This window comes from Balearica regulorum, chromosome 1 (assembly GCF_011004875.1).
Source record: "Balearica regulorum gibbericeps isolate bBalReg1 chromosome 1, bBalReg1.pri, whole genome shotgun sequence".
Taxonomy (NCBI): Eukaryota; Metazoa; Chordata; class Aves; order Gruiformes; family Gruidae; genus Balearica; species Balearica regulorum.
Genome location: NC_046184.1, coordinates 118735642 through 118761850, shown reverse-complemented (window position 1 = coordinate 118761850; position 26209 = coordinate 118735642). Strand labels below are relative to the sequence as shown.

The 26209-nt window shown below is 42.0% G+C and overlaps 1 protein-coding gene across 8 annotated transcripts in view; it reads left to right on the top strand.

Moving 5' to 3' along the window:
* The window catches only part of ERG (ETS transcription factor ERG), a 152296-nt gene that overhangs the window by 92817 nt on the left and 33270 nt on the right, over positions 1 to 26209 (top strand). For 7 of the 8 annotated variants that reach the window (XM_075772010.1, XM_075772029.1, XM_075772000.1 and 4 more), the window contains one exon: positions 25102 to 25319. The exons of the other annotated variant lie outside the window; for it this stretch is intronic. In XM_075772010.1, the coding sequence (XP_075628125.1) occupies positions 25102 to 25319 (218 nt within the window). The remainder of the gene's footprint in view (positions 1 to 25101; positions 25320 to 26209) is intronic. 8 annotated transcript variants of the gene reach the window in all.

The window sequence follows — 26209 nt, the reverse complement described above, 5'->3', positions numbered from 1 at the left end:
GCTCTGCAATGGCGAGGTGGGGGCCTCCACTTTCTTTTTATTGAACTAATAAGACAAAGCCAGCACATTTTAGACATCTGTAAGGACAGAAGTGTCTGCATGTGTACAGCATTAGACAAGAAGTGAGGAGACTTAGGTCCGGGGACACATCAGAAAATCATGTTATCTCTTCTGATTTGGAGTGAAAATGTAGAAAAAGGATACAGAGAGACAGATTGTCATCCTTGTCTGATAGATACACAGCAAAAAAGGCATCCTTGTTCCCATGCATGGGGCTCCTACATAGTGAGAAGAATAAATTTGTATGCATTGTTGGTCATATTGGTCAAGAAACAGTTGTTCTGAGAATGTTTCAGTGAAGGTCTTTACTGGAAGTTTATTTTTAATATATGTTTTATAAATATGTAGGAAAACTAGCAAATTATCTGAAAAAGAGGTTTTTTTTAGAAAACTTCTATCTACAAGCATCTGTCAAGTTCTTAATTTTCTTTTATGTTTTCTCTTAATCATCAGAGTAGTCTACTAACTTTACTGCTGAATTCTTAAGGGTTTTTTTAATTATTGGTGAGATTAAAAATAAATTTTCCTTTGATTTAGAATCCACAGGTTTTAAGGAAATGTACTCACTATAAAGCTGAAATGAAAGGTAGACAGGAATTTAACCTCTGGATGTCATGCTCTTCAGCAGTATGCATTCAGAGCCAAAGAAATTCAAGTAAGTGGATTCCATTACTGGTTCTAATAAGATAGGAAAAGTGCATAGTAAATCTTTACAATCCCAACTAAATCATTTGTGCTTTATGCCAAAGGAGGCAAGTTTAGTACAAAGTCTTTAAATGGACCAGGTTGAAATTTTTTAAAAAAGAGGGGTCCCTCAGGTTAGGTTGTTAAATCTCTGCTTAAAGCCCTGAATAAGGATCTTGATTTTCCAAGGTGCTGATCAACTTGACAGTTCCCACTGTTCCTGCTCAGTGAGTCTTCGGATGGGTTTTTGAATATGGACTGCTTACTCACAATTAGAAAGTGTTGTTATGCCACTTACTTACCTGCTTTCACTGATGTGAAAAAAACCCCAAAACTCACAACTACTTAGTCAATACTACCTTTCGAGAAAAAGTAAGGAAAATTGAAAGTGGTTAGGTCTTTTTCCTGGGAAAAGTCTTTGTTTAGTAAAATAATGGAATTGAAAGGTGAAGACAGTCAGTCACACAAGTGATGAATTTGGGCAAAGTGGCTTTGCTGTACTCTTCTTTCTTGTACCTTCCTCCCAACTTGTAGTTTTAACCAGCTGAAATGCTAGAAAATTGCAGTTTTGTGAAACTTCTATATTTTCCCTCCCACCTTTAATATACGGAAAGAGAGGCTGGTTTTCTTTTGTAAAGGAGTAACTATTCCCCTTCAAACTCTTCAGGCCTTTTGTTTGATGGTGGTGTGCTAGGTTTTTATTTGCAAGGGTATCAATAACATGCTTTCAGATAAAAAATTGCCATTAACTGTTGCTAGTCATGCAATGCTTTTGCATTTTGTTTTCTTACTTAAGGATGAGAAGCTTTAGCTCCAAATATTCAAAATGGGTTAACAATGAACTATGAATTGCAAAACTGCTTGGTGGGCAAGTGTGGTGCAGATTTGACAACTACAACGCCTTTTTTAAAAAATGCATTTAAATAGATGTTAAAAATATTTTGAAGTAAAGCACAATCTATAAAACATGTAGATTATTGATTTTTAACTCATTCTGCATGAATTCTTTCTCTGTAGTGGTGCCTAGATCCTTTCCAATTAGCATGAATGTTAAATCTTTGCTGTCTTCAGATTCACTTCCCCCCCCCCCCCCCAATCTTCATCATGTACTTAATCTAACCTTTTAGAACCCAGACCAGACCAAATTCAATTCCAAGTATATTTCTCTTCCAAGCCTGGGCCTTCATAGTACTGTTTTCCTCTTCGATAGAGGTTTTGTTTGGCCTCAATCTCTGTCAGTCTCAGCTGCTTCTTGGAGGATGCAGTTCTTGCCAACTCTCACATTTTTTATCAGGAGTCTTGTGATATTTAGTGGTTTTCTTAAAGGACAGTTTCTTAAATTGTCTTCAGTTTTGATTGACAAAAGACTCTCTAGTACTAAAGAATGCACCCTAAAGGCTTAAAAGCCAGGAGGCAGACCCAAAATGCATTGCTTTTAAGTACTTTCTATTTCTGAGGCCTGACTTAAAGACTTTGAACACTTCACATAACAAGGCTGAACTCATCACAGGGCAGAGTGCCTGCAGAAGAACTACACACACCACCTGGACATTGCTTACCCGCCTCTTAAGGGGCTGCATGTGGTGTTAGTACCACTACGGTTTTGACCTAGTCCTACATGCAGAGGTAGATCTCACACAAAATGAGTACCTTGTCTAAGGGTCCGATGCAGATGAACACTCAGTAACCTGGAATTTTAGGGTGTGCTTTTTAATTAGTAAAAATAATGAGTCAAACACATTTCTGGTTAAGTTTCCAGTTTGTAAACTGGGGTTCAAATGGATTCTTGCCATCAGATGTCCAATATTAAATCTTACTCCTGAAGCTGTAAAGAAATAAGGCTGGCAGTCTGACCTATTGGAGAAATATATTTTCTGTATAGTAACTCACATAAGCTTCGGCTCATTTTTTTAAAATCTGAAATATCCAATGTTTGTAATATCACAAGTAAAGAAAATCCACCTCTGTATATCTTAGTAGCAATTTTGTCTCAAAATATTGCAATTTATGGGGCTTGAAGACTTTTATGACACTGGAGAGGATCAATTAAGGGTGCTAGTAGGTTGCTTAAAAAAGGTCAGCATTAAGTGGATAAGTGGGGTGTCCATGAGCCCCAAGGCATTGTTTTCCTTTTTTTCCCCCTAGTTTATCTTCTATTCCTTTCTTTAGTGAAAAGAGGAGGACTCAGAGAAGGCTGAACAAGAAGATGAGGGAAAATCTTGCAAAAGGTTCTATATTAAAATTTCCATGTGGAGGTAGAGAGCAGTGGGATGCAATCATGAAATTAAGGTGACAATAAGGAATGTTATAATTTTTTCAGTAAAAAATATTCAGAATTTAGAATTCTCAAGATGATGACAAGAGCTTAAAAATCATGGAATTTCAGGGAATAATACATGTTGTTTTGTTCATCATCTTATCTGCCTTTTAAACCTTGAAATTCACAACTTTTTAGCTGGAATGAATACTAATAGTCTTAGGTTTTCAGCTGACACTAAAATTTAGGTTCAAAGGAACTGAAGTTCAAAAGATCATGAAAATTGGCAACTACTGTTGTTAAAAAGGAAGTCTGATAAATCCTCAGAATTAACTCTTTTAAAAGCTTCGTTAGATAAGATGAAGTAAATAGGTTTGGGATGATGCTGAAAATGAAACGTCTAAGTTTGATAATGACACCAAAACCAGATGCTGAGCAGAAGCACAAACAACGCAATTTGCTTAAAAATAATTAACTAACTACTGCATAAACAACTGAAGCAATAATAATCAATGCCAGTCAGTGCTGAAAAAAACAAAGTGAAAGGTGAGAAAACAAAATCTTGTCAAGGAAGTACTTTGAGTCATGAAGTATCCTAAGGAGGACAAAGTTTTAGCCTTTTTTAAACTATCAGCTTAGTATACAAGGGACACTAGGAGAAAAGAAAAACAAAGTCATTATACTCTGAATTTTCATGACAGTGAGTATAAACTGTAATCTCCAGTACTTCAGAAACCATTTACAATCACCAGACTTGTGTAAATAAATGAGAATGTGGCCAAGTAAAGGAGAAGAGAGGCCCAAACTTCCAAAAATGTCTAGCTTTGCAAGCAAAGGAGTCCTATGCAAAACACCACCAAAATTTCCTGATTATTTCTGTGAATTACACAAATGCACAGAGAATCCAAAGCCCAAAGTACAAGCTAAAAATTTGCATTTGCTTTTACAGAACAGTGTGCAGTTGTAGAAGTCTCTTTTTTGTGCAAAGATCCTGAGCTTCTTTTATTAAATATGACTGGGCTCAAGCAGAGAGGTCTATTGGTCCCTTTGGCCGCAGCCTGGCAGAGATGCTGTGCAAAGGCCACCGCCTTCCTGTGGGATATTACCACTGCCGGAGTGGATGTGCTGCCCTCTGCAATGAGGAAACGCCTTACTTTCCAGGCAAATTGTATCAGGACAAAGATAAGCACTTCCCTGCTTGCCTTGTACTTAGCCAATGGCAGAGTGAGTTGCTTCTCTGTTCCGGGGGATGCGATGCCTCCGGTGGTCCCAGCACATCTGTGGAAATAATACACAAGGAGTCGTCCTGGGTTCATACGTGTCAATGCATTCTCCTTATCACACTTATCGTTTGTGGGGGAGGTCATTTAGCAAAAGGCTTAGCATAACATGTCAGAGATCCATGTAAGACTATTTGTAAACTCAGCTGGCTCAGAAGGAAACTGCACTGTGATTCCCTAGTTTGTCCTACTGCTAAAAAGCCCCAACAGAGCTGGTGTGAAAAATGTATTCAACCAGCCACTGTGTTTTTCTAAGCTATATTTTCTGTATTTGCTGTGGTATGAACATGTTAATATCTATCCATTCTGTTCCAGTCTGTTACCCAACATGTTTGCTAAATACCAAATGCGGCTTCTATCTTCTTTTAGGGGGACAGAGGAAATTTAATGCAGAAGCTTGCAATGGAAGTGTTCAATTCCCTGACCTTCAATATCTTTTTTTTTCCCCTTTCTCTTTCAGTATTCCATTCTAATATACTTTCTAAGCTTTCTAGAGCCTGTGGGTTTGCTGCTCAAATGTCAATATGTATCTCTAAACTAAAAAGAATTCTTTTTAATGTTAGTTTTGAACACTGCTCCAAAAAACCCACCTCATTTGTTTCCATATATTGAAGTCTTACAATGCTAAGTGATAGATAGTCTTTCATATGAATTGTAACCACTGTGGATATCTTCAGCACACCGAAGTCCTCAAGAACATTACCTTGATTGCCTCTGATTTTCTCAGTTTCTCTGTGTCCTGGTTTTTGGCTGGGATAGAGTTAATTTTCACAGGAAGCTGACAGGGGACACAGCCAGGATAGGTGACCTGAACTAGCCAAAGCGATATTCCATACCATATGACGTCATGCTCAGGATATAAAGGGGGCTGGCCAGGGAGGAGTACCTGCTGCTCTGGGCTGGGCTGGGCTTTGGGCTCCAGGGGTGAGCAAATTGCATTGTGTATCACCCACTTTGTCTACGTTGTTGTTGTTTTCCTCTTCCTTTGCTGTCCCACTAAACTGTCCTTGTCCCAACCCACGAGTTTTACCTTATTCTTCTGATTCTCCTCCCCATCCTGCTGGGGGAGGGGTGAGCGAGCGGCCACATGGTGCTCAGCTGCCAGCTGGGACTGAACCACGACAGTCCTTTTTTGTGCTCAAAGTGGGGCACAAAGGGTTCAGATAACAACAGATCTGACCAGAGCGTGTTAAAACACAATTGTTATACATATCTATTATATTAGGTAAACAGTCACTAGTCACAATGGTGTTTTGTTTGTTCACGTGGCTGTGTTATGTAAATCCTTACCTGCTGTACGTATTCCTTGTGGCACTGTTTATCATCTCTGGGAGTGGGGTCAGGATTCTCATTTTGCTGTACTGTGTAATATCAACTTATGATACGATAACATCACTGGTCATGAGGTTAAGATAGTATTTCTATGTGGCATTGCTGTCATGCCTGTATCTCGGATGACATCATCTATTTATTCATAATTCAATCTATAAAGAAGACGGGGGGGATACTTTCTCTCACTCTTTCACCTCCCTTTTTCCTTCAGGCTGGTTACAACAGCTTTTGAGACTTTTGAATACCTTTGGGATGTTCAAGCCAGCATGCTCCTATTGGTATGTCTCCTGAGTGTGTTTCAGTTCTTGTTTAGGGTTACAATGAGTTGTTTTAAGAATACCACCCAGAGATCTGCCCCGAGGCTCAATAGTCATGGGTGGCATGGCATGTGGGAGACTATGGGCAGTTATCTAGAGAACTTCTTCCCTCCAATGGTTTGGAGCTTCACTCCCTAACAAGTACAGGACCCTCATAAAGTGGTAGGAATTTGAAAGGAAAATGCTGTGGCTATTCCAGGGAGGCACAATTTAGCTGTGCCCTGGCCACAGTCTACCAGTGTGTGAGGGACTTGATATTAGGCAGCACCCTCAGGGGAAGAGAAGGAAAACAGATTGACAGGCACTGGGGCTACCCCAAGCCCAGTGACAGGCACTGCGGCTACTCAAACCCCTTTGACAGGCACTGAGGCTGAACCAAAAAACCAACCCGTACCAGTATCAGTTGCCCCTATACAGAAGAAGAAATACACAAAAAAAATCAGTTCACTTAGTAAGGGAGGACAATGAACCTGGACCATCACGAGAACAGGAGGAAGAGGCAGAACCAGAGGTAATCATCCAATCCCTGTCCCTGAGTGAGCTGCAAGATATGTGAAAAGGTTTCAGCCACCATCCAGGTGAGCACATTGTCACCTGGCTGCTCCGATGCTGGAATAACGGGGCCAGTAGCCTGGAATGAGAGGGTAGGGAAGCCAAGCAGCTGGGATCCCTGTCTAGGGAAGGGATATTGACAAAGCGACTGGAAAAAAGACACAAGCCCTCAGCCCCTGGAGGTGACTTCTGTCAGGTGTGAGGGAAAGGTATCCCTTCAGTGAAGATGAGGTATGTCATCCAGGCAAGTGGACCACCATGGAGAGAGGTATCCAGTGTGTGAGGGACTTAGCCATGTGGGAGATGCTTTATTATGACCCAGACAACCCTCAGGTATCCACAGATCCAAGTGAAGTCCAATGCACCCAACCCGTATGGCAGAAGTTTGTGCAGAGTGCACCATTATCATATGCCAATTCACTGGCAGTAATGGACTGAAAGGCAAAGAGGGGCCAACAGTGGATGAAGTGGCTGGCTGACTCTGGCAATACAAAGAAAGTCCCTCTTCCTCCCTCATCTTGGCTGTGGAGAAACTGTTTCAGAAGGTCCAGCAACTCAAAGAGGGTATGTCCTATTCCCCACCTGTATGGACCAGTATCTCAGCTATTAGGAGTAAGCATTCGTCTGCTCAGGAGAGAGGATATAGAGAGTACACACCACGAGGCACCCTGTGGTTTTACCTACATGACCATGGAGAGGACATGAGGAAGTGGGATGGAAAACCTACCTCGACCACAGGTATGTGAGTTGCAAGGAAAAACAATCACAAAAGGGGATTCTTCCAGGAAAAATGCCTCTCCCCAGACAGAGTGAAAAGCCTGATCGAACTTATGATCCTCTTGAAGGGACTTCTAAGTCATTTTTACAGGAAGTGAGTAACGAATACAATGACCAGGTCTAGAGGGGCCCTGCCTCCAGACAGGTGAAGGAAAGGGACAACCAGGTTTATTGGACTGTGTGGATCTGATGGCTTGGCACGTCAGATCCACAGGAGTATAAGGCTGTAGTGGCACCAGTGCACAGTGTACCCTAATGCCATCAAGCCATGAAGGGGTGGAACCCATCTGTATTTCAGGAATGACTGGAGGGGTCCCAACAGCTAACTGTACTGGAGGCTGAAGTGAGTCTAACTGGGAATGGGTGGCAAGAGCACCCCATTGTGATTGGCCCAGAGGCTCTGTGCATCCTTGGCATAGACTGCCTCAGGAGAGGGTATTTCAAGGACCCAGAAGGGTACCGGTGGGCTTTTGGCATAGCTGCCTTGGAGTCGGAGGAAATTAAACAGCTGTCTACTTTGCCCAGGACCCTTCTGTTGTGGGGTTGCTCAGGGTAGAAGAACAACAGGTGCCAATCGCTACCACAACGGTGCACTGGTGACAATATCGCACCAGCCAAGACTCCCTGATTCGCATCCATAAGCTGATCCGTCACCTGGAGAGCCAAGGAGTGATCAGCAGAACCTGCTCACCCTTTAACAGTCCCATGTGGCCAGTGCAAAAGTCTAAAGGAGAGTGGAGGCTGACAGTAGACTATTGTGGCCTGAATGGAGTCACAGCGCCAATGAGCGCTGCCATGCTGGACATGCTAGAACTTCAATACCAACTGGAGTCAAAGGCAGCCAAGTGATATGCCACAATTGATATCGCTAATGCATTTTTCTCGATCCCTTTGGCAGCAGAGTACAGGTCACAGTTTGCCTTCACTTGGAGGGGCATCCAGTACACCTGGAATTGACTGCCCCAGGGGTGGAAATACAGCCCCACCATTTGCCATGGATCCAGACTGCACTGGAACAGGGTGAGGCTCCAGAGCACCTGCCAGACATTGATGACATCATCGTATGGGGCAACGCAGCAGAAGAAATCTCTGCGAAAGGGAAGAAAATAATCCAGATCCTTCTGAAAGCCAGTTTTGCCATAAAACAAAGTAAGGTCAAGGGACCTGCACAGGAGATCCAGTTTTTAGGAATCAAATGTCAAGATGGGCATCATCAGATCCCAATGGATGTGATCAACAAAATAGCAGCTATGTCCCCACTGACCAACAAAAAGGAAACACAAGCTTTCGTAGGTATTGTGGGTTTCTGGAGGATGCATATCCCAAATTACAGTCTGATTGTAAGCCCTCTCTATCAGGTGAGCTGGAAGAAGAACAATTTAAAATGGGGCCCTGAGCAACGACAGGCCTTTGAACAAATTAAACAAGAAATAGTTCATGCCGTAGCTCTTGGGCCAGTCCAGGCAGGACCAGATGTAAAAAATGTGCTGTACACCGCAGCCAGGGAGAATGGCCCTACCTGGAGTCTCTGGCAGAAAGCACCAGGGGAGACTCAAGGTTGACCGCTGGGGTTTTGGAGTCGGGGATACAGAGGATCCGAGGCTGTTGTACTCCAACTGAAGAAGAGATATTGACAGCAAACGAAGGGGTTTGAGTTGCTTCGGAGGTGGTTGGTACTGACACTCTGGTTGACTTTGTGGTACTCCATGCCTTCCTAGTCCCCCAGCCACCAGGAGAATCCTCCAGTCTCACAGACTTCAGCCTGTTTTTTAATCTTACACTCCTTTCCACCAGAAACACAATTCACTTGACTCTGCAAATTTCACGACCTTGCTTGTATAGGAAAATATTTCTCTCTGAATAATGAAAATAGAGGAGGGAAAAAAGTCCAAACCCTTCCTATTTGTATAATCAGTAGCCTGCTAATTGCTTCTGTTGTTGCTGTCTAAGTACAGGACATTTTGCCTTTTTTTAATTCCCATGTTGTAAGCCCATTGGGAGCAGAGACTTACGTAGCACCAGTGAGTCAGAGCAGGTTCTGTACACACACAATCTGATGGCTGATGACTCGGGCAGAGGACTGGAGAGGAGGCTTTTCAGTTATACACACAGAGTGACTTGAAAAAATTACTCTGTATTTTCAAAAATAGCTGCTTTTTTTCAGGTTCCCATCCTGAGACACTTTCATTGTGATTTTCAGAGCTTTTCTATTTCCCACAGAATTGGTGTCATTATTAACCTCTCTGCACTTTTAATCTGGTATGAAATGGGGCATTATACTACTCAGCTGCTAAAATTTCATAGGCTACCACAAAGCTCAGTTAATGCTGAACTTGTTCTAGTGCTTTGAGAAGTATCTATAAATTAAAGGCTGTTAACTCTTATTTACAAACAGTTCTATTTATGTCAATAGAAGCGCTCACATAAAAGATCAGTGTGGGATACAAAATTTTGATCTACCAAGTTTTAAAATGAGTAGTGTAGTTTTCTTTGTAAGAATTGATGATTTCACTGACACCTGAAAAAATATTGTAAGAGTTAGAAAAACATCCTCAGGGACTGTAATAGGAATACAAAGTCAGAAATTCTGGATGTTGAAAACTGCATAAAAAAGAACTGAATTTTCAAATAACTGATTAAAAAAAATTACTTGTGCATGTGACAAATGTAATATTTAGTGTACTCAACATACAAAGCCTATTTGTAGAAAAAGTAGAATACAAGAAGATGTGGCAGGAATTTTAAATGTTTCTAGCAAACATTTTCTCCAGCATTGTGACTGGATTCTGAAGCTTCAGAGAGTAATAAACAGCTTTAAAGCATGCCTGGTCAGTGATGAAATACTCAACATGAGGAAGCAAAAATCTTCCTGAAGCCTTAGATCTGTTTTCCATATTCTTACAAAAGAGTTGCTTTCTAAAGATCTGTTTTCTATTTCAGTGTTACTGGAAGTATCTTACAAGAAAAGAGTTCAGAAGGCTTTTATATATTTAAAATACATTCAGAAAAGTCAGTGTTCTCTTAGTAAAACCAGGTACATGTTTCTGCTAACTCTGATGGAGCGAAATTAGTTCACATTGAACACTTTAAAATAATTTTGTTTTGGTAAAAACAATGTTTGAAATCCTAAGTAATCAGTTTGTATTTGATGGGCTGCAGAATTACAGTCCTGAGAAATTCATGCTTTGAACAGATGCATAGTTCAAACGTGGATACCTGAGGCTGGGCACCTCCGTGTGTGTGTACATCATAATTATGTACTTGACTTGCAAATATATTGAACACCCACAACTACAAAAGCCTCATTAACTGGATGTCTTCCAGGTGAATTGAATGATATGTTAAGAAAACTCTAAGGCTTTGCTTGGTCAAGTTCCAATCTTCAGTCTGTCAGGCTCTCAGAGGGAAAATAAAACATAAAAAGCCCACCTTCCTGCTCTCACGTCAAGTGCTTTTGTAGACTTACTGTTGCCTTTGGCTTACCTCAGCTGTTGGCAGCTCCTGACATTATCAAAAGCCAAGCCCTAACATTGCAATAGGGCAGGAGGATTTGGCACAAGAGATCAGAGCCATCTTCCCTTTGGTGGGACATGCTGTGTTAGGGAATTTGCCCCAGCAGGAACCTGCAGGGATATTGCCTCCTATCTTGCACAGGTATCTATAGCAGGGAAGGTTCAGGGCTGATGAGGGAGTGCAGGAGGGCACGGTCAGTACCGACACGGCATTTGCTCCTGCATGTTCTCCCACTGTGAGGTCCAGGGATGGTCCTGGGCAGTCAAAGGACATCCAAAAGTGGAGAGATCCTTCCAGTTTCCCCCTTGCCACCATGATGTTGACACAGAGAGGGAGATCAGCTAGAGTGGAGCCAGAGAAAGCTGCAGGAGGAGCTCATACATGGATGAGTTGTTTGTATGGTTTAGGCTGGGCTCGCTCCAGGCTGTGCTGAATTGCTCTTTGCTCCTCCTTCCCCCTTCCTCACTCTTTTCTCTTCACCTCCACTCCAATTCTTGCCTACCTTGCATAGCAGCCTTTCATTTTTTATTACCTTCTGCATAGCTCATTCAAATTCAGTAACGACCTCTGGCACAACTGTGACTGTCACACTGGTCACACCATGCACTTAACTTGTGTTTTGTATCTATTTCCCTCTGCTTGCGTCCCTTCTGTGTTAGCTGCAAACATTTTGTGAAAAGGTCTGTCTACTGCTTTGCCGTAGTTTCATGCCTAAGATAGAGTCCATTTCTTTCTTGCATCTAGCACTGCGTAACATTCATGGTTAGTAAATGCTATTGAGGCATCTGACAGGTCCTTTTTGCTGCAGTACCATGGCAATTTCGAAGTCCACAGTAGGAAGTCAGCGCATCGTGACATGAGTGTTGCCCCATATCTCCTTCTCTGTAGAGTACACCTTTCCTGGTAATGCCAGGTCTTGCTGACACTTGGTGATGTTTTGGACTGTGGATTTTAATTGCAAGCAATTGCAAAGTCTGTGTTTTTGCATCTTTTATCAACAGAAAATCTTTTATCAACTGCAAAAGCAGTGTCTCCCTACCCAAAGTTTTCAAAGCTGGTCAGATTCTTGATTTGGGTAAAAGCTTTCCACTTGTGCTGTTGATTCTACAAATGCTTTTTTCTTACTTGCATAATTGTCATGGACAGCAAGGCTAAGATAATTTGTTCCTTCCTTACTTTTATTCCTTCTTTCTGCTTTTATATCCTTGACAAGCCAAATATGGAAATACAATTTTAAAATGGCACAGTGACATTTATCATTGAATTTTATCATATGTGTCTTAATGAGTGATATGCATTATACCTAAGGAAGTTTAATGTGTGGATTTTCCTGGTTTACTGAATACCAGGAACTTTGGAGATTGTTCAAGTGAACTAGGAACTAAATAAACATGTTCTGGTTTTCCCTTCTTATAAAACAACATGTATAATTTTGCTTTATTTAGTCCACGCTTTCATTTTATTAGATTGCAGAGAAGCATAAATGGCATCTGTTTACATTCCTTACTGATTCAACTTGAAATTATGACCAAGTATGGCTTGAGTAGTCTATAAAAAGTTATGGTAGTTTCTGGCTCTCAGACATATAAAGGTGTTCCTGGAAGCTCAAAACCCAGAGTGCAAATCAGTTAGTCTTCTCGATGATTTTGAAACCTCAAATCCTTTGAAATAGTTGGCAACTTGCCTGTTGCATATTTACAGTTACACAACTCTTCCTCTCTGTGACTTTTAAAAGTTCCTCCTTCCTTTTTTCTTTAAGTCCCTCGGCAGCATCAAAACAGCTTCTCTCCCCCTCTTTCTTTCCCTTCTCCCCAGCCCTCCCCCCTCTAGCTCTCTCTCTCCTTGGTATGGCACATTGTTCTGTGGAAATGGGTTGTTTTGAGTTCACACTCTGTTTTCCTGCTGTTTTTCTGGGAAGCTGGACGTGGCACAAAAGATATGGGAACAGCTTGTAGGAAATGGGTTTGTTTGGGGAAACAATAAAAGAGAAATGGCCCACATACCTCTCCTGTATGTTTGAAGGCATAACGTACAGTATATAAAGACATTTTGGGGGTAATTTTTCAATACAGTCCAAAGAAAAGTAAATCTAAATCCTGTCTTTTAGCATATCTTAAGCTTTGCATTCACAGCTTCAGTTCATGTAATAATGCCTATTAGACACTTGGTCTTATTAGCGAGGTATGGGGAAAAGCATCTTAATGGTTTCTATTGTAGTAAATGCAAATTTCAGGGTTCTGGACTTGAGATGGTCTTCATTTGCATTGACTTTCTCAGTTCACTTGTCATCAGTGGCAGCAGGTGGTCTTTTTTTGTCCTAGAGCTAATGTTGGTGTCATTGAAAAATACAGTCAATATCAGAGCTGCAGAGCGTGGTTTTAGTAAGAGTAATAATATTGGTAATCACTAGTTCAGAAGAGATACCGCTAAGGGAAAAACTGCAGGATTTTTCTTGTCGCCACATCAAAGATCACCACATGCATTTTCCTTTTCTTCTTCACATCTACAGTTAAAAATAGGCCACAACCTGTTACTGCTGTGTATGAGATTCAGCAGAAAACATGGTCACAGAGCCACAAGTTGCACAATAAAGGCAAAGGCTGAATTTGTGAGGCAGTTCTCATAAAAAAGGCAAAAAGAATGAAAGAAGTTGAAATTTTATGAAATAATTGTTTAAATTCTGTAATTTTGGATTGGTGATATTGTTTAGAAAGACATTGCTTAAATAAAGTAATAAGAACTCAAAAGTAAAACCTCGGGTGTAATTGGGATTAAATTTTTTTTGAGTGTCACAAAGCTAATTTTTCTGTGTATGTGAGGGTTTCTTGTTGTTCTGTTTTGTTTTGTTTGGGAACAAAGAAAGAACATTCACTCCAACCTTTGTCTGTCATCATAGGTATAAACCAAGATTCTTCTTCTGATCTGTTGCTTTGGCTACCTCTCCAACTGCAATATACTTAAAACCATACCAGTCTTTTTGACTGATCTCATAGTTAATGTTTGAGCTAAAACAATATCCTTACTTTGTACTGGTTCAGCAAAGCAGGTTAAATATGCTTAAACATAAGCATGGACTTTATTGCTATTTTACTAAGCACTCTCCTATGTTAATCTTTGCACAGAAATGACTTAATACTGTGACATTCAATCCTGTATTAATTTCATTAGTCATGTTTTGTGGCAAATGACTAAAATAACGTGTGCTGAAGTATGAATCAAGATATTCATTATAAACAATTATAGGAAAGTATGTTAGGCTATACACTGTAAAGGTTATCATGACAGGAAGTCATATTTTACATACACAGTGGGCATACTTGGAAAGTTCATTCTGAATTTAGAAAGATTACCCATCTGAGCAATATTCCATATGCTCATAAAATGGGGACTACCATGAGAAGCATATCATACTATGTGTGTATATATTTAGTGTATACATGGAAGATCCAGAATAAAAGGTGGCTGGGGAAGAGGAAGAGAGAATAACGTAAACAAAGGACTTTCTGTTACAATGTTGTGCAAAAATGAAGAGCATTCTTAATGTAGCAAATTTTTAACAAGCAATAACAATTTGCATTTTAATTCCAGTTACCTAATGCAGAGAAGTCAGTCAAAAATATCAAGACAAACACATTTGGAAGTAAATAAAAACATCCTTACAAATAAAGATGGCTTAAGCAGTGTTTGCAAAATCTATCAAGCAAGGAAATTACTTCAGTAAGTGTTGGATATGATAAGTGTTCTCTAAATGGGAAGGTGAGAATTTTAAATGTGCATGAAGGTGAACATAGGGAAGCATCTGAGACTTTGTCAGCCTGATGCAGCAGGTGAGAGGATCTCCAGCTCCAGCGGTTCCCTGCGGAGGAAGCTGAGCTGCAGGAAGGCAGCTCTGCAGATGCCCAAGAACGGTTCCCCCTCCCTCTCTCTAGGCTGATTGCTGTGCTTGGCTGCCAGTTTGAGAGGACCAGCCAGATTTAATGGCTAACATGCCCAGTGGACACCCTTTTGTTTTCTCACAGTATCTTTGGGGTAACTAATACTACATTTGGAGCTAAAATCCCCCATAACGGCAGTCTTTCCAAGCAAAAAGTGAGTGACCTGCTCATCACACCCACATGCACACACGCACACACGTGTGCGCACGTGCACAAACACCACACACAGAGGCATTGCAGGGAAGTGATGGGTCACCCAGAAGTTCAGTTCATGGCCATCGTCCAAGTGTTATTTCCCTATGCTGTTAGGCGTTCATAAAAACCAAAGGTTCATTGGAAAGGAAACGGATCTGGATACTCTTTTCAGTTTTACCCCCTATTTAATTATTTCATCAATGCAATGGTGGTAAAGGTCTCTTCATTCCTTCCTATACATTTCTCATCACTTTGCTGATAAGTTTGTCATTGGTACATAGTATGACTTAGAGAAAAGCATTTTAATGCTTGAATTATTTTTACTGTGAAATTTGTTCAGAAACTGAGGATGAGACTATCTAAAAATGTGTGTGAGTACACATACTTATGTGTGTGTATATATATATAATGCACACATATAATTATCTATACAAATATATATGTGATGGGTCAACTTAGTATAAATGTAATGTATAATCTTGTAGTTTTGGCTAAACAGTACGAAAAATAGCTGCAAATGTTACCCTCTTATGGTAACACTGGACAAATCTTTTGAATAAGGCAGAGAAAAAGCACATGGTATCTTTATGTTGAGAATTTTTTCAATAAAGTTACCAAAACCAGAGTACCAGGGCAGTCACCATGTTCAAGCAAAGCCTTTAGTTCTGGACAGCTGACTAACTCCAGTAAACACGCAGTAATTCTTGAAGACATCCCATTCAAACTGCCACCCGTGATGCCAAAGATTTTAAGAGGAAACACGGAAAGGGTAGGATTGCATGCCTAGAATGGGACTGGTGTCTTGTTTTGGGCAGCTGTTTTGGTCCCAAGACTCTTTCCCAGTATCATTTTGATCTATTAGCAAAAGTTCATAGCAGGTGTGGCACGCAGCCTCAGTTCACTTCTGACTGGGCTGTGGGCCACTTTACAAACCTGCCACCTGTTTTGCCAAACAAATCTCTGCTTGAAAGATTGCTGGGGAAAAAAACCCAGATGTTTATATTTTTTTAACAAAGTAGAAGGTTGACTGCTCCTTCAGATTGATAAAGTCCTGTACTAGAAAAGCAGGGTAGAAGCAAGAGGCTAGCCCTGGGCTGAAATAAAAAGGAGTTTTATATCCAAGTTTTCCCAGTTTTCTAGGCATTTTGAAGCCCTAGAAGTTAACAGCCAAGCATGAAGGAGGAAAAAACTTCAAGCTTTCAAAGTTCGTAATTGACTACTATCAAGATAAAAAGGAAGAAAAGTCTATTGTATTGACTGAAAAATAGTCATTCAAACTTCAGTGTTACAGCTCTTTATATGGATGGAAGTGCTAAAATAAGCACACAAAGCTACAATTTCTTTAAAAATGCATATACAATATACAATCTGCAGAATACAATTCTATTGTTTTTGGCATGGGTAAATTAAGGTTGACATAATCATTCAATAATATGTATTCTGAGCCCAACCGATCATTGTGCTGCTCCAGCCCCACAGCCACCTAACCCCATTCGTTCAGCCACTGCTGCAGTAAATAAAACCTGGTGTTGCTTCAGCCTTTGAGTAGTTTACTAGCACCGCTCATGCAGAAGGAAAAACGGAACCAGACTCATCACCGTATAGCACCAGATTGTCTGCTTTATTCGCTAGGCTTTTTGATACAGCCTGGTGAATTTTGAGGTCCACTTTCATTCAGAGGGCTGGTGCAGTTCTTTGGTGGTTGTGCACGGGCAGAAGTGCTTCTAAGCATGCCCTTCTTGAAGTCACTTGGGCGTTGAATGTGCCCTGAAATTAATGCAGGATGGAGGCTTTCATCATTGCATTTGAATGCTGTGTTGCTTTGATGGTGTCCAGGGCCTGTGACATGTATGAGTTTCTTAATTCTATTTATTAAATCTTTGTTTGCGCTTTACTGTCAGATACAGACTTCAGGTGAAATAACTGATTGTGAAATGGCAGTTCTTTAAATCAGATGCTCATGGATACTTTCCTGATCCCTGGAAGTTAGTGGTTCATCAGCCCTTCTCGGTGTGATAATTTTAGTGTGTGAGATGCAAGGTAGACCCAAATATGGCTTGGAACTTGTCATGAAGGAGATATAGATTTTTTTAAGCCAAGACACATTTTTAGTCATTCTTACCAAAGTTTCCCCATCTGCAATAGTGGAATGGTGATCTTTTTCTTATTTTATGAAACACTTGGAGACCTAGAGTTGAATACCTGGTGCTACAAATACTACTCTGTGATGAAAGGGGGTGACAAAAATAGCTTGGGCAAAAATAGGGTTTGCTGACATTTCAGGAATGGCAGTTTATCTCTTAGAAATTATGATAAAGCACCACAGTCTACATCTGAATTTATAATATCTCAGAATTTGTTCATTAAGACACAAAATGTTAAACCTTTGGGCTTAGCCGTGAGGCCTCTGTTCAGATTAGTAGTCCTAGTGAAGCAGGGAGAATGACTTAAACGAAGAGGGCTGCAGGATCAGTCCTTAAACATCTGCTGTTGTTTCCCAGAAATGAATCTAGCCTGCAGTTTCGCAACATGATTTTGATGGATGCTTGATTATTCCTTTTTTCAAGTGCAACTGCGGCGGTGGCTCTCCTTCACTTCCAAACATCCTTTGTATTTTTCTCAGCAAGAGGTGAAGATATCAGATAAGTGGCAGCACCAGGCCTGTGTTTAGATTACCACAGACTATCCAAGGGCTCTTTGCAAATAGGTGGAGGATGTTAAGTGAGCTGGCAATAAGATTCTCATGGGTGGAGGTGAGGACAACATCTGTCTTTCCTATCTTGTACTTGCCAAGGCTTTTTGTTGTTCCTGAACGCTCTCATGAATATAATATGTGAATTTTTGTCTGATCTAATGAATCCAAGACTCAGAGATTTAGAAGGAAAACATATTCCAGATGTGTGCTGCAATTCCTGACTCAGGTGACTGCATTTTAAGTGGTAACCTTTTTCAGTATGTTCCACACACCATATTGAGTATCTTGCAAAACCACTTCATTTGCGAATGGTCAGAATAGAGTTGTAAGAGCATCATGATTAATAAGCTACAGCAAGGCTAAAACATCAATCATTTGTCCTTTGTTTCACCAATTATTGCTGGAAGCAATGAATCCAAGGCTGAAAGACTTGGCTTTAAAGCGGGACTGCAAATTTAGGCTAGAAGCCCTTTAGCAGTTCAGCCACAGCTTGCTTTACCATGCAGGGATGCCTGTGGCAGACGTGAGCGGAGAAGACTTTCAGACTGGAAGACTGCCTGCTGCTCTGCGAGGCTCTGGTGTCCAGCCCGACATGTCTTCTCTGTTCCAGCGTGGAAATAACATTCCTGGCCTGTTTGAAATTAGGCTTTCACTACGGATAAACAGCTTCCTAGAGCATCAGAAGATCTGAGGAAGAATAGAAGTGAGAAGAGTGAATTGGTAAAGTCTGAAGCGGCTGCAGCAAGGTGCATACTGTGTGCTCTCCTGCACGCTTTCACCTGTTCTTTCTTTCAGATACAATTCTATGTAATTCAGTTGCACACAATTCCAATAACAAATGTTATAAAGTATACAAGGGATACTGAGAGCAAAAAAGCATGGAAACACTTAATAGAGCTAATTGTATGGTCTTAATCAGAACAATCTTCCCTCAGAAAATGCAGGTCCTCTCCAAATATAACTTTATTAGAATGTTTTAACATCTGCAAAACACATGCCAGTGCATTACAATTCATCCTTTCAATAAACGTTTTGGTGAAAGTTTTCGTATAACAGCTTTTTGTCTAATTTAAAATGAAAATAAGTCCCAGTATGTCAGAATTCTTCGCAGAATGGAGAATTAATTTTTCTGACCAACTGTAGACATTTGACAAGTGATGGGAAACAGCCTATGTCTGGATGGATTGTGGCTGCGTGGAGCTCTAAGCTTATGCTTACGTATGCATTGTCATGAAATCAGATTAGAGAAGAAGTTGTTTGAATTAATGAGGAGAAATATCATAAAACAGGTGTCAAAAAATAGATTATATAAATGCAATGACATATGGCAAAGCTAATTAAAAATTCTTGATTGCAGTGTTATTGCAAGTCCCTCGTAGTTGAGGGTAACAGGTCCGTTTTGGGTGTGGGAGTGCTGGCACCACAAGATGACTCCACAAGCAATAAATGCATTTCACCGTCTGCAACATCTCTCAACGTACATTGAGGGTTGTAGCTGTATTTGTTTCTCCTCATTCATCCTCCTCTCTACCTATAGTTCTTGCCCAGTGTCCTGCTGGTTTGTGGCCAATGTTTTTCATCATATTGGTGGGCTATTGCGTGCTAGGATTTTGACAGTGCTGGCCAGTAAGTTCTTGACTTTCAAAGTTCAAAGCATTTTTTGAGCAGCAAAAATCACTTGATAGATTTTGGATAGCCAATGGGGATAAAAAAAAGTTCTACTAAAACTTTTCTGTTACTGGGATTAAGCAATAAACCATGGAAATATTTGAAGAAATGAAAAAACCAGAGCTGAATAGCTTGAGATATGCCTATATAGACACACATAAAATGAGTGTACTACCTGGAGACATGATTCAATTTGATTGCTGTACAAATGAATGGAAATGGTGTCATGTCTAAAGTGGAAGCTGGGTCGATGACATGGAGGGACAGTGCACAGATGTATTTCACGCACAAGCCGGAATGTTCCCTAATGAGAATTAACTTGAGAAAAAGCATCTCCAGGTTAGAATGGACTCCAAAGCCTTTTAATCCTGCTGCAGTATTTTTTCCCCAGTAAACCTCAGCACAAACAAATTATGCCAGACAACTGTAGACCTTATTGTCTTCTTTAACCATTTCTTAAATTTGATCAAACTTAGGGAAAAAAGTCTTTGTCCTTAGTTCCTGACATTACATATAAATGACAGGTCAGCTCACGTGTACTTCTCATGATGGGAACTACTTCAATCACATTTCCTGCCATTTCATGTTTCTAGGCCAAGTAATCTTGCATTTGATTAAGTAAACATCTTTGTCCTAATGACTTTACGCCTACTTTAAAGGCGTTGCTGTACCCATTGTTCTGCAAATTTGTCAGTCCTTTATTCTTTTTCTTTTTTTTACCTTACCAGTGAAGTATAAGTCTAAGCCAAATAGAGAAGATATTTTGTTCTTTTATCATTAGCACGGAAAGTCCAGGTGAGAAGCAAGATTTTGCATAGTACAAGCAATTAAAAAATAAAAAAATCTTAATGAAGGAACAGATTTTTATGTTTTGCTGGTGATGTCATGAGAGAAAATATGTGGAGAAGGGAAGATGAAATAAAGAAAATCCGTGTCCAGTATTGACCTCGGATAATACCACCAACAGCTCTACTTCACAGACTTGCATGAAAGACCTTTCCCACCTGCCACTGTAAGCAGTATGTGTTGCTTTCTTCATATTACATTACCCCAGACACTGGTTACTAGAAATGAAAGGCTTAATTTCTGAGATGTCATGAGAATGTTACTTGCAAAATCCATGAAGATGACCTAACCACTACTAAAATTATTACCATAAAGGTACAAAACTTGGCAAGATTGAAAGGAGCCTTATAATGCATCTACTTTATAATATTTATTAATGTTTACCTTGCTTTATCCCACTTACTAATTGATGTTGCCAGACTGCTCCAGAAACAGCATTAATGTGGCTGAGGAAAAAAAAATTAACATGTAAATGCGTAATGAAAAGTATTTACTAGAAATAGAACTGATATCCAGATGTAAAAAACTCTTGCAAACATTGTCAGTATTAATAGCTTTGTCTACATTTATATGTGACCAGACTATGCAGCTATTCTTCATGATGGTGAATGCTGACAACTTTTGTATTACATTTGGTCCAGGAGCTTGCATTTAGAATTGTAGCAGAAAGCACATTTTTAAGTCCCTGTATTTAAGAAAGAAATACCCGTTCTGCTTTCTGTCAGCTGTTCAGTACAGTAGTTTGCTGTTAGAGCCTTTCTTTCACAGCTTACATAGGGTTAAGGCTTGAAGGCTTTAATTAGTAAAGAGAAATCAAGGAAAGACAAGAATGAACGAAGCATGCAGTGAGCAGCTGAAGTACATTTTCTATCTGTTTTGGGAGATACCAGTTATCAGAAATTCGTGTATAGCTGAGAAATGCTTCATATTTCTTGATGCTATTTCTATACTTTCCCACAGCATGAGTTTCACATGAGGTTATATCAGGTTGTATGAGCTCTGATTGTTCAGCATCACTGTATCTTGCAAGAGTGGATTCAGAAATGGCTGGGCCAGAAATGCTCACCTTTTAAGATCACTGAGAGGAAAAAAGGCAACAGTTGCCAACTCTGGACACACAACTCCCACCCAAGCGTTACAGAAAACTTTTCCCTGTGCGTGGAGGATACACGACCACTGAATGTATCACTTGTAGTGGTTGCTGCTAAATTGACATCAATGGTCCTGTCTGCATTTGCAAGAGGACAATCGGTATGACTGCCTGAGTCCCAGATGACAGGACAAGTAGCAGAACAGATGCTAAGCCTAGTTTCCACGTTTCCCACACTGAAACCTCAATCTCACTTATGTGCGAAAAGAGAAAAGATGGTTAAGGAGTTGAGGAGGAAGTAAGGCTAATTCTAGTTTAGACCATGTTCTCTAGTTATGCTGACTCCTCAAAATTCTGCAAAAGCTTAGATGGACAGTTCATCTTTTGTAATGTGCTCAAGGGAGGGGTGATACATGTCCTACTGTCCTTCAGGACAGACCAGCAAAGATCAGTGAGGACTCGGGGTAAAATATCAGAGGTACTCTTTATCGTAGGGTAGGCATTAATAAGCCTTCCAGATAAGGGCCAACCCAACAGCATGTAAAGTTGGCAGAAACTCAGTTATTCCTACAGAGCCTTTACAGACCTGTCAGCGTGCACTAACTTATAACTAGCAGGATGGAGTACAGATGACTGTTCGCTATTAAATCAGAACAAAACTCTAGCTAGCAAATTGAGGGGGTTTTGTCCATGAACAACTAGGCATTTTTTTCCTGAAATGTGCAGTCTGAGTCTGTCTCTTGGGTTCATTTATATTTGGCTTGTTTTTGCCATAGTCTTTTAGATGTTCACACAACCTTTATTGTATTTCCAGCATTTGCTGTCCTCCTCAGGAAGTTAAAATGTGTGTGCTTTCCCTCTTTGTGCACCATAATAGGCATCCATAGGACAAGCAATATTTACTGTCATTAGTAATGCCAATAAAGAGAAATCCTTTTTTTTGTTTGTTTACACTTATGCTTACCCTAAGTATTCCTAAATTAACTTACTGGTGGAGTCAGTTTTAACAGAAAACACAATAAATTTACTTTGTTTCACTTGTGTGTGGGAGGGTAAGAAATCTACTATTATATAGTGTTTGGTGCCTGTTTTAAAAATGTCTATTAGTAAATGGTTTACAGAGTAAAATAATATTCTGCCTGTTGTGTTTGCAATCTTGTATCTGCTTTGTCCTGTGTGATTCACACTTTCATGAATTCACTGGAGCTAACTCTTCCAAAATTAACATTTCATTACATTTTTTTTGGCTCATGTATTAGCTCTACAGTGGGGCAGAAAAGAGGGAACTGTGCAGTAAATAGTCTCAGGCATGGGATGCATTGTGATCACCAGACCAGGCTCTGTGTGTGTGTTTGTATATATGTATATATACATATATATACGCATATATATATTTTCATGAAAAACTCTCATGGACTGCTGAGAAAGAACTTCCAGTGTAAGATTTTCTTTTAGTTCTTGTGATAGGATCTCTGCTACTTTACTATCCAAGCACATCAGTTCCCTGTGCTGTCTCGCAGCTCAGTGTAGCCAGGGAGCAAGGGACCAGCAGCCATCTCCCCCTACACCTCCTTGAAAAGCAAGAGCTGCGCGTGGGCTTTCCCAGAAATAGCTCATCAGAAAAGCTTCAGAGCACCAACAGCAGCAGATTTCAGCAGGTCAGAGACCCCCAGGAGTCTGAGAGGCATGGCACAAAGGAGAGGTGTGATGCTGGCATCCCTTCTGTCCCGCAGAAGCATGTTCACACCCCCAGAGACCCACGAGGCAGCAGTTTGGTAGCTGGGCGCAGGCTGGCAGAAGAAGAGCAGGCAAAGCAGGGGTGCTAACTGGGGAGTTAATATTAATGGTGATAGCCTGGCGGTGACCTTTGCACTCAAATAACGTCTGGATAGCAAGCAATGAAATGGTGCAGATCGCTGTCTGAATTTTGCATCCCAGCCTGTGGCAGGAAGAGTTAGTGTTAGTGATTCAGTCACGAGTCTTAGGGCATTTGAAGCGCTGCTTGAGATCCTGTTCCCCAAGTCCTGAGATTAAGGGGTGATCTCGATTTTCATCAGAAGTAATAAGAAGAAAGTGATGTTCCAGCCCTTGCAGTTGCGGATGAAACTATGAATATTAACAGAGTGCACCCTGGGGGCTCACAAACCAGGCAAATAAAAAGAATGATAAATGTATACCCCCTTAAAACGAACAAATACAAATGCCGATTTTTAGGGCAGCATCTGACTGATGGAGCTTGTGCAAAGCCCTCTTCCAGCAGCTGGGGAAGGGAAGAGCATGCAGGCAGCCGCCCGGCTTCCCGGAGCCAGAGGACTCCCATTGCTCTGCCTCTTCTCCATCTCCCCTCTCCACTGTGTCCTTCTCCGCTGACAGGGCCACGCAATTTTACTGTCCTGCCGTCAGCTGTCAGCAGCAGGGCTGGCGGCAGTGTGGCCCACACACGCTGCCTCGCGAGGGTGCAGTCATGCGCGAAGCACCCTGCCCCGAATCTGGCTTGCCCCCCCCCCTGCATCCCCATCCTTGGCCCTCCCACCCCCAGCCATCGCCAGCTGGCCGCCTCCACGGCTGCTGTCATCTGGCGTGCTGCATGCCGAGCCTCCTCCGCCGGCCCGGTGTCGGGCTGGCTCCTGGCCACTAGCAGGGCCCACATGGGAGGGAGGGAGGTGCCAGGCTGTTCCCCTTTTGTTCCCGCTTTGGCTTACTGTCCATTTATACCCGTAAACCCCGTGTTCACCCTAAGTAGCCCATGGAGAGGGGGGCTTTCCATGGAAGGCTGCTTTTGGAGGGGTGGACCCCCCCAAGCCTGTGCAGTGCTGGAGGCCGGTGGGAAGGCAGGAGCCCGGACCAGGCCCGTGGCCAGGGAGCCTCGGCTCAGGCAGGATGGGTCCCTCCAGCAGCATCAGCCCCTTGCACGGCTTCCCAATGAGCCCCGCAGGCACACTGCCTGCCTGAGCCAGGCCTGGGTGCTTCCTCGCTCCCATGACTTGGCTCCAGATAACGTGAGGAAGGAGCTGGTGCCAACATGTGGCGGTGGGGAGAGAGAGTGGCCTTTGCTCCCTCTCTGCGTCTGTCCAGTCTCCAGCCAGCTGCAATGGCAGCCACCCTGACACCAAGGGGCCTGGTGAACCCTGCCGCACTCCAGGGCTGTAACCACAGTGCTGCACGGTGAAGGAGGGTGGCCGGGGAAGCCCTTCCCCAGCGCTGAAGGAGTGGGATGCCCGGCTGGCCAGCCCACCAGGAAGGGTTGTTGTTAGAGAGTGGGAGGTGGCTGGTGGGCATGATGTCCTCTCAGGGCTGGTGGTGGGCACCTCTGCTGAAGCCAGCCGCAGATGTTGGCAGAAAGAGTAGGGTCCCTGGATCAGAGGTTGTGTGGAGTTGTGTCTTGACTCCCTGTCCAGAAGGCACTTGGCCTCAGTCCCAGAGGAAGGAAGAGGAGCTCCCAGTCAGTCAGCAGGGCATGGCTAACAGTCGGTTCTTGCAGGGTCAATTAAAGCAGCAATGGCAGCTTGCTTACAACCCTGGTAGATCTGGCCGTCTGCATCACTACCTGGGACACCAGAGGCCTGAGCTTCAATGTCTGTCCTGCCCTCTCCTCCCTCCCAGTTCCCGGCCACTATTCTTAAGTGTTTGGTAGCGTGTGTCTGTGCATCTTCTCAGCTGCTGGTGGGAAAGGTCTACCCAGGAGAGAGACTGTCCTCCTGCCATATGTTGATGGTGTGTCTGGCACCCTGAGTCCTCACCTCGACTGACAGCACTCATGTGCCTAACTAGTAATGAGTATTTAAGCAAGTGACTGGCTGTTTGTCTTCTCATGAGATGGACAAGCCCTTTTTTCCTTGGCGGATATTGTAATGTCTGCTCTGAAACTTGGTCATGCTGACTTCTGTTCTCTGGCTGCAGGAAGCATTATCAGTGGTGAGTGAAGACCAGTCCTTGTTCGAGTGCGCCTACGGATCGCCCCACCTTGCGAAGACAGAGATGACGGCCTCCTCCTCCAGTGAATATGGGCAGACGTCAAAGATGAGTCCGCGTGTTCCCCAGCAAGACTGGTTATCACAGCCCCCGGCGAGAGTCACCATCAAGATGGAGTGTAACCCAAACCAGGTTAACGGGTCAAGGTAATAAGGACAGTGTTACCGTGGCTCAAGTATGCTTCTTCTTGTGATGGGTATAGGTCAGTTGTCTAAACCTGTGAATCTAGCACCATTTTAGATGTCCCAAGATTTCCCACCTGGCCACCAGCTGCTGTCTCAGAAGCCTACAAGTCTTCCGTACATTGTGGGTCACACCTGCCAGCCCCCTTCAGGTGTTATGGAGGGTCTCCAATGGTCTTCTTATGAGCTTGTGTAATACCTTTCTGTGTTTCCTCTGGCTATAGATCATTTTGGATGTGAACTTGCATTGCATGCTAGGTGAAAGAGCATATATTAAAGTTAGCAAAATGTGAGTTTGCTGTAGTCTGAGGCAGCGCCATTGATCCATCTAAGGGTGTGGATTATGTGATCTAACACTCAATGGAAGTTGTCAAAATACAGTAATGTGGGCAGTTGCCTTCAAATATAGCCAGAGATGCATAGGAAGTAAGTTCTTGTAATGGCAGAGGAACTATTGATCTTCACTTTTATATTTAGTGTAAACACAGTGCCAAAAAGCATAGCCGTGGAGTTGGATTTAAGAAGAGCTCACGCTGAAGAAACAGCATATGTATGGAGGCAAGCTGGGGAGCAGAGAGGAACAGGAAAAGAAATTACTCAGCTCAACAGGCAGTAGCCACAGTATATCAGTGCATTAATTGTTGTCTCAGGACTTTTTTAATGAATGTCGCTGTGAAGGAGAATTGTATTGATTAAGCTGAAAGAGTAATGCAGTGGATTTGTGAATATTGACTGGTAGCTCTTCCAAGCACAGGGGCTGTATCCCACTCTATGGGATTTCTTCCATCTGAAAAAGCACAATGAAGATATTTTTTTTCAAGGAAACTGTCCAAACAAGTGCTTTCCTGTTTAAA